The sequence below is a fragment of the Pseudorasbora parva genome, chromosome 10, assembly GCF_024679245.1.
Source record: "Pseudorasbora parva isolate DD20220531a chromosome 10, ASM2467924v1, whole genome shotgun sequence".
Classification (NCBI taxonomy): Eukaryota; Metazoa; Chordata; class Actinopteri; order Cypriniformes; family Gobionidae; genus Pseudorasbora; species Pseudorasbora parva.
In genome coordinates, this window is record NC_090181.1 from 1,083,518 (window position 1) to 1,092,916 (window position 9,399).

Here is a 9,399-nt window from a genome sequence, read left to right on the forward strand (position 1 = left end):
ATGTAGTTATACAAATTTGTGTCCTCATAAACCACATAAACAGGCTCACACACACACACACACACACACACACACACACACACACACACACACACACACACACACACACACACACACCCTAGAAATCATAAATAGAGAAAAAACAGAATGCTAAAAATGTTGACGTAAATAAAAACCGTCAAATAAAACATATACTAATTCATACATTAAAATACAATAAATAAAAATACAAAATACAAATTCATAAAAATACATTGAAATAAAACTAATTTTTTTCAAAGTAAAAACATATATATATTAAAATAAATGTTAAAATAAAAACAAATGGGGAAAAAATATTACTAAAAATGAATTAAATCATATACATATATATTTGTAATGATTTCATTCATTTTTAGTAAGCGTTTTATTTTGATGGATTTATTTTTGTATTATTTTTTGTTTTTATCCGTTTATTTTATTTTGATTACATTTACATTTTATTTTGATTATGTATTTGATTACATTTTTTGTTTTTGTTTAAATGTTTCTTAATGTAAGAATTGTTTGATATTTATACTAGAAACAAGACAAAAATACTAAGAAATGCATTTCTTGCAGTGCAGTAATAACCTGGTCAAATGGCCATGTGATCAAAAGTGTGTGTGTGTGTGTGTGTGTGTGTGTGTGTGTGTGTGTGTGTGTGTGTGTGTGTGTGTGTGTGTAGAGATGTGAAATGAGCAGGTGCTTCAACAGAAGAGCTTTATTGCATCAATATCTTTATTTGTCCTTCAAAAGAAATGCACAATCCAGCAAAGCTACGACATACAAACAGCCAAACGAGAGCATCAGAAATCCAGAGACGGGAACATGACAACAGCAAACCTCCACAAGCCGAACTCACTGCAAAAAATGCTCTTCTTACTCAGTATTTTTGTCCTGTTTCTAGTCTAAATATCTAAAAGAACTTACATGGGGTGAGAAAAATAATCTTGTTTTCTGTTTGAATTAAGATTATTTTTCTCACCCCATTGGCAGATTATTTATCTTATTTTAAGCAAAAACTCTCTTCATTTTGAGTTATTTTTCCCCAAAACAAGACAATTACTTTTGCTTGTCTAGTAAATACTTCTTGTTTTAAGAATTTTTAGATGTTTGGACTAGAAACAAGACAAAAATACTGAGTAAGAAGAGCATTTTTAGCAGTGCTCGCACCGCCGGCCCACATCAGGAGGACACGCAGATCTTGCATAGCTCAGATGTAATGGAGGTAAGGCACTTCACGAAGGTTTTATTAGGCATCGCATCTCATCGTCTCGGCAAGCAGGAAAGGGATCTGAGAATGAACGTCCATCGCGCTTTTGGCATCATGCTCTCCAAACGCTGAGGTCGGGTTCTTGTGCATATACGGGAGGAGACGTCGGCCGGAAAACCCCAGAGTTCCTCAAAAAAGACGGAAAAACGTTGTGCAATGGTTTTGGGGTCGAAGAAGGCAACGTGTTGAGCTTTTTTTTTGACCGAAAAGAACTGTAAGCACTGCAAAAAATGCTCTTCTTATTTAGTAATTGTGTCTTGCTTCCAGTCTAAATATCTAACAATTCTTAAACCAAGATGCATTTACTAGATCAGTAAAACGACATAACCAGAGCTGGACAGTCCCTCAGCTCATTTACTCGAGTCCTGTACTGAAGTTCACTGTTTGAGTCTCTGTGCTTTACTGGAGTATTATTTTTTCTGTAATCTTCTGACTTTAACTTCACTCCATCTGAAAGACAAATATCGTCCTCTTTACTCCACTACATTTCTATCAAGGTCCTCGAAGTGGAAAGTCGTTTCTGTCGCAGCTTTGAAAGTCAGTGATGATTTTTTTCTTCTTTAAAAGGTGTTTGGGTTTTTGCAGAAAGCCTTTCAGGAATCACTCTTGTAGAGTCTCGTGAAGTTCAATGATTTCACAGCATTTATTAAACACTGATTTATAGTTTAGAGCAAAATGGAAGAAGACGGATGTCCAAATGCTCATTTAGTGGAGGATTCACATAAACAAAGTTGATTCTGTCTTCAGTGAAGGTGAACAGTGTGAGAATATCAGATGTGTATCAGTGTATTGGATCCGTGCATTCGGCCTTAAAGTGACAGCAGCTTTGTAACTTTTCTACAAGTATTTAAATGAGTTTAAGTTAGTCGTCTGCTAGTGTGTCAGATGGAGCGTCACTGACTGGCTTAAACCATGATGGCATAATGTGCATTTAGACAACTATAATACAATAATGCGGCGACATAAAGAAGGACATTTACTTTTGATACTGAAGTACTTTTGAAAACAAATAGTTCTGTACTTTTACTCCAGTAAAAACCAGTTTTTACAACTTTCACTTGTAACGGAGTAATATTTGACCAGCAGTACTGTTACTCCAGTAGTGAAGTTGTGTCGTTTGTCCACCTCTAGACATAAGATATTTTTTCTTGGATTCTTAAAAATAAAATCAAAATGAGTTTTTGCTTAAAACAGGCAAAATGATCGGCCAATGGGGTGAGAAAAATAAACGTATTTCTGTTTGTGATTCATTTTAGCCACAACTTGTGGTGTTCTGAAAAATACGTTATTTATTTTCCATTGAAATTCCTTCCACAAATTGCGTTCGTGACTTATTGAGCCTGAGTACCTCCAACCAAACCTCTTCACTTATTTCGAGCCGTAGCTCCCTCGTCCACGTGTCTTTCCCATTGAATGAATTATCTCTTGTCATTGAAGCAATGATTTGATAAACATTGGTTATTGGTTTCCTCATATGTTCTCCACCCTGAATTTTTATTAAACTTGTTCTAAAAGGGAGGGCTCTATTAATCTGTTCCAGTTTGAAATCTTGTTTCTCGATTCCGTCCCAAACAGAAATAAGATTATTTTCCCCCCCATTGGCAGATCATTTTGTCTGTTTATAATCTCATCAGTTTACGGTTAATATTCGGATCACGAGAGGCGGTTGTCAGGCGGGAAAATTTAAGCGTTGGTTCTGTGTTTTTTTCTAGTCTTGGTTGTGTTTATGGGGCGCAAGATAACATGTCTTAAAAACTTCTTTTTTAAAAAGCTACACTGTGTAACTTCTTTAGTTTATTCTTAGCTAAAAACACTTAGTTCTTTCAAAAATATATGTGCTCATTAATGTATATTTACTTCTTTCGAGTAATAAAGTATTCTCGTAAGTTTATAATATGCCGTTGGAAACACATACGGGTGAGGGGTTTGAGTGCCGGTCGCCATGTTGCTCCTCCATCTTGGAAGTACAGTAGCCAAAGAGGGACATACCCGTAAATTCAAGCTTCGCCTTTCGCGTTTAACACTCGATGGCACTCAAGGACGAGGTCGAACTGGAAGCCGTGTTAATCTTGGACTAAATCAGCCACCGTAGGAGTTAAAACGAAATCAGAAACTAATATTCAATGGATGGTCATATACCTTTACACCGCTAGATGGGGAAATATCACGCAGTGGAGCTTTAAACTGCGTGTTTTTCTTCTATCCTCCCTTTATTCCACACCGCTGTCTGTGCTTTGAACGGCTCGTCTGCTTCTATGAAGCCCCTCCCTCTGAAAAACGCAATGGTCTTAGATTGGTCAGATGGCCAAATGTAGTTTCCTGTATTTTTATTGGCTGAAGCACAGGTTAAGGCCACACCCCTTCCCATTACGGGCAGAAGTCACATCTGCGGAGACTAGCGAGGGTTTATGATGTCACCGACCCAGGAAGAAGCTCGTTGTAGTCAAAAGCGGCCATTTTTGTAGTCAATAAACTGCCGTAACTTTAAAAAACAATATCTCTGTTTGCAGTGAACTTTCAGCGCTGTAACTTTGCAGAGACTGTTTATGCTCAAGCAGCGACATTACACACTAACTAAAGTTACACAAGTCTAGTCGCATGTAAACACCCCTTTAATCAAAAACTCACTTCATTTTGATTTTATTTTCAACAAAACAAGAAAAAAAATGTCATTTTACGTATCTAGTAAATGCATCTTGATTTAAGAATTATTTTAGATATTTGGACTGGACACAAGACAAAATTACTGAATAAGAAGAGCATTTTTTGCAGTGAGAAACGTTTAAATCCAAAGCAAACGTCCAGACAGACGGAGGTTTTGTTCGAGGTAATGCAGGTGAAAGTTTAGCCCAGCTGGTCTTCATACTGCTTCCGGAAACAATCTCCGGCGGGAAAGAAATCCCAACATCGCTCCTGATACATCTTCCACACGTACGACTCCTGCGGACGGACGGACGGACGGAAACACACACACACACACACACACACACACACACACACACACACACACACACACACACACAATATTTAAGGCAAGGCAAGTTTATTCGAATAGCACATATAATACCCAATGGCAATTCAAAGTGCTTTACATAGAAATTAATTAAAATAGCGATAGCATGAGAAATAAGAATACCATGTGTAAGAATTAAAAATTAAAAAACAGAGATAATTAAAACAGTTGTAAAGATAATAAAAAAATTAAATAAAATGGTCAAATACACAATAGTGGTCTGAACACTGCAAAAAATGCTCTTCTTCCTCAGTATTTTTGTCTTGTTTCTCGTCCAAACATCTAAAAATTCTTAAAACAAGAAGTATTTACTAGACAAGCAAAAGTAGTTGTCTTGTTTTGGGAAAAATAACTCAAAATGAAGAGAGTTTTTGCTTAAAATAAGATAAATAATCTGCCAATGGGGTGAGAAAAATAATCTTAATTCAAACAGAAAACAAGATTATTTTTCTCACCCCATTGGCAGATTATTTATCTTATTTTAAGCAAAAACTCTCTTCATTTTGAGTTATTTTCCCCAAAACAAGACAATAATTTGTACTCATCTAGTAAATGTTTCCTAATGTAAGAATTTTTAGATATTTTGACTAGAAACAAGACAAAAATACTGAGTAAGAAGAGCATTTTTTGCAGTGAAATAAAAATACACCATCCTTCAGTTTACAGACTACATGTCCCATCTTAATTAGATCAGCTCATTTCTTTCTCAAACACATTCATAATCGTCATTTCAGTTACTATTCCCCAATTTTTACCCTCTTGTTAAACCCATTTTCACTCATCTTTCCAGAGAATGGATTGCAAATAGAAACAATCTGAATATGAAATGCTTATGAACGCACCTGACCGGTGTGCTCCGTCTCATCCTTATTGATCAGGTACATCAAGAAAAACCTGCAAGATCAACACGGATTCAACTTAACATATCAAAACTGTTAAAATGATATTGGACCCACCCACTCTTTACGACTAATGATATTGGACCCACCCACTCTTTACGACTAATGATATTGGACCCACCCACTCTTTACGACCAATGATATTGGACCCACCCACTCTTTACGACCAATGATATTGGACCCACCCACTCTTTACGACTAATGATATTGGACCCACCCACTCTTTACGACTAATGATATTGGACCCACCCACTCTTTACGACTAATGATATTGGACCCACCCACTCTTTACGACTAATGATATTGGACCCACCCACTCTTTACGACTAATGATATTGGACCCACCCACTCTTTACGACTAATAATATTGGACCCATCCACTCTTTACGACTAATTTTATTGGACCCACCCACTCTTTACGACTAATGATATTGGACCCACCCACTCTTTACGACTAAAGATATTGGAGCCACCCTCTCTTTACGACTGATGATTTTGGACCCACCCACTCTTTACGACCAATGATATTGGACCCACCCACTCTTTACGACCAATGATATTGGACCCACCCACTCTTTACGACTAATGATATTGGACCCACCCACTCTTTACAACCAATGATATTGGACCCACCCACTCTTTACGACTAATGATATTGGACCCACCCACTCTTTACGACTAATGATATTGGACCCACCCACTCTTTACGACTAATGATATTGGACCGATCCACTCTTTACAACCAATGATATTGGACCCACCCACTCTTTACGACTAATGAGATTGGACCCACCCACTCTTTACGACTAATGATATTGGACCCACCCACTCTTTACGACTAATGATATTGGACCGATCCACTCTTTACAACCAATGATATTGGACCGATCCACTCTTTACGACTAATGATATTGGACCCACCCACTCTTTACGACTAATGATATTGGACCCATCCACTCTTTATGACCAATGATATTGGACCCACACACTCTTTATGACTAATGATATTGGACCCACCCACTCTTTACAACCAATGATATTGGACCGATCCACTCTTTACGACTAATGATATTGGACCCACCCACTCTTTACGACCAATAATAATGGACCCATCCACTCTTTACGACCAATGGTATTGGACCCACCCACTCTTTACAACCAATGATATTGGACCCACCCACTCTTTACGACCAATGATATTGGACCCACCCACTCTTTACGACCAATGATATTGGCCCCACCCACTCTTTACGACAAATGATATTGGACCCACCCACTCTTTACGACTAATGATATTGGACCGATACACTCTTTACGACCAATGATATTGGACCCATCCACTCTTTACGACCAAAGATATTGGACCCACCAACTCTTTACGACTTATGATATTGGACCCACCCACTCTTTACAACCAATGATATTGGACCCACCCACTCTTTACGACCAATGATATTGGACCCACCCACTCTTTACGACCAATGATATTGGCCCCACCCACTCTTTACGACAAATGATATTGGACCCACCCACTCTTTACGACTAATGATATTGGACCGATACACTCTTTACGACTAATGATATTGGACCCACCCACTCTTTACGACCAATGATATTGGCCCCACCCACTCTTTACGACAAATGAAATTGGACCCACCCACTCTTTACGACTAATGATATTGGACCGATCCACTCTTTACAACCAATGATATTGGACCCACCCACTCTTTACGACCAATGATATTGGACCCACCCACTCTTTACGGCCAATGATATTGGACCCACCAACTCTTTACGACTAATGATATTGGACCACCCACTTTTTACGACCAATGATATTGGCCCCACCCACTCTTTACGACCAATGATATTGGACCCACCCACTCTTTACGACTAATGATATTGGACCCACCCACTCTTTACAACCAATGATATTGGACCCACCCACTCTTTACGACTAATGATATTGGACCCACCCACTCTTTACGACTAATGATATTGGACCCACCCACTCTTTACGACTAATGATATTGGACCGATCCACTCTTTACAACCAATGATATTGGACCCACCCACTCTTTACGACTAATGAGATTGGACCCACCCACTCTTTACGACTAATGATATTGGACCCACCCACTCTTTACGACTAATGATATTGGACCGATCCACTCTTTACAACCAATGATATTGGACCGATCCACTCTTTACGACTAATGATATTGGACCCACCCACTCTTTACGACTAATGATATTGGACCCATCCACTCTTTATGACCAATGATATTGGACCCACACACTCTTTATGACTAATGATATTGGACCCACCCACTCTTTACAACCAATGATATTGGACCGATCCACTCTTTACGACTAATGATATTGGACCCACCCACTCTTTACGACCAATAATAATGGACCCATCCACTCTTTACGACCAATGGTATTGGACCCACCCACTCTTTACAACCAATGATATTGGACCCACCCACTCTTTACGACCAATGATATTGGACCCACCCACTCTTTACGACCAATGATATTGGCCCCACCCACTCTTTACGACAAATGATATTGGACCCACCCACTCTTTACGACTAATGATATTGGACCGATACACTCTTTACGACCAATGATATTGGACCCATCCACTCTTTACGACCAAAGATATTGGACCCACCAACTCTTTACGACTTATGATATTGGACCCACCCACTCTTTACAACCAATGATATTGGACCCACCCACTCTTTACGACCAATGATATTGGACCCACCCACTCTTTACGACCAATGATATTGGCCCCACCCACTCTTTACGACAAATGATATTGGACCCACCCACTCTTTACGACTAATGATATTGGACCGATACACTCTTTACGACTAATGATATTGGACCCACCCACTCTTTACGACCAATGATATTGGCCCCACCCACTCTTTACGACAAATGAAATTGGACCCACCCACTCTTTACGACTAATGATATTGGACCGATCCACTCTTTACAACCAATGATATTGGACCCACCCACTCTTTACGACCAATGATATTGGACCCACCCACTCTTTACGGCCAATGATATTGGACCCACCAACTCTTTACGACTAATGATATTGGACCACCCACTTTTTACGACCAATGATATTGGCCCCACCCACTCTTTACGACCAATGAAATTGGACCCACCCACTCTTTACGACCAATGATATTGGACCGATCCACTCTTTACGACTAATGATATTGGACCCACCCACTCTTTACGACTAATGGTATTGGACCCACCCACTCTTTACAACCAATGATATTGGACCCACCCACTCTTTATGACCAATGATATTGGACCCACCCACTCTTTACGACTAATGATATTGGACCCACCCACTCTTTACGACTAATGATATTGGACCCACCCACTCTTTACGACCAATGATATTGGACCGATCCACTCTTTCAGCCAATGATATTGGACCCACCCACTCTTTACGACCAATGATATTGGACCCACCCACTCTTTACGACCAATGATATTGGACCCACCCACTCTTTACGACCAATGATATTGGACCCACCCACTCTTTACGACCAGTGATATTGGACCCACCCACTTTCTACGACTAATGATATTGGACCCACCCACTCTTTACGACCAATGATATTGGACCCACCCACTCTTTACGACCAGTGATATTGGACCCACCCACTTTCTACGACTAATGATATTGGACACACCCACTTTCTACGACTAATGATATTGGACCCACCCACTCTTTACGACCAGTGATATTGGACCCACCCACTTTCTACGACTAATGATATTGGACCCACCCACTCTTTACGACCAATGATATTGGACCCACCCACTCTTTACGACCAGTGATATTGGACCCACCCACTTTCTACGACTAATGATATTGGACCCACCCACTTTCTACGACTAATGATATTGGACCCACCCACTTTCTACGACTAATGATATTGGACCCACCCACTCTTTACGACCAATGATATTGGACCCACCCACTCTTTACGACCAATGATATTGGACCCAACCACTCTTTACGACCAATGATATTGGACCCAACCACTCTTTACGACCAATGATATTGGACCCACCCACTTTCTACGACTAATGATATTGGACCCACCCACTCTTTACGACTAATGATATTGGACCCATCCACTCTTTAC

General features: G+C 39.6%; 1 protein-coding gene across 5 annotated transcripts in view; it reads right to left on the reverse strand.

The window, feature by feature from the left end:
* Positions 1–920: 920 nt before the first annotated feature.
* LOC137090868 (ryanodine receptor 3) overlaps positions 921–9,399 on the reverse strand; it is a 294,990-nt gene continuing 286,511 nt past the window's right edge. For all 5 annotated transcript variants that reach the window (XM_067454843.1, XM_067454842.1, XM_067454840.1 and 2 more), the window contains 2 exons: positions 5,150–5,201; positions 921–4,234 (listed from right to left, as the gene is read on the reverse strand). In XM_067454843.1, coding sequence (XP_067310944.1) covers positions 4,139–4,234; positions 5,150–5,201 — 148 coding nt within the window. In that variant the 3' untranslated portion in view covers positions 921–4,138. The remainder of the gene's footprint in view (positions 4,235–5,149; positions 5,202–9,399) is intronic.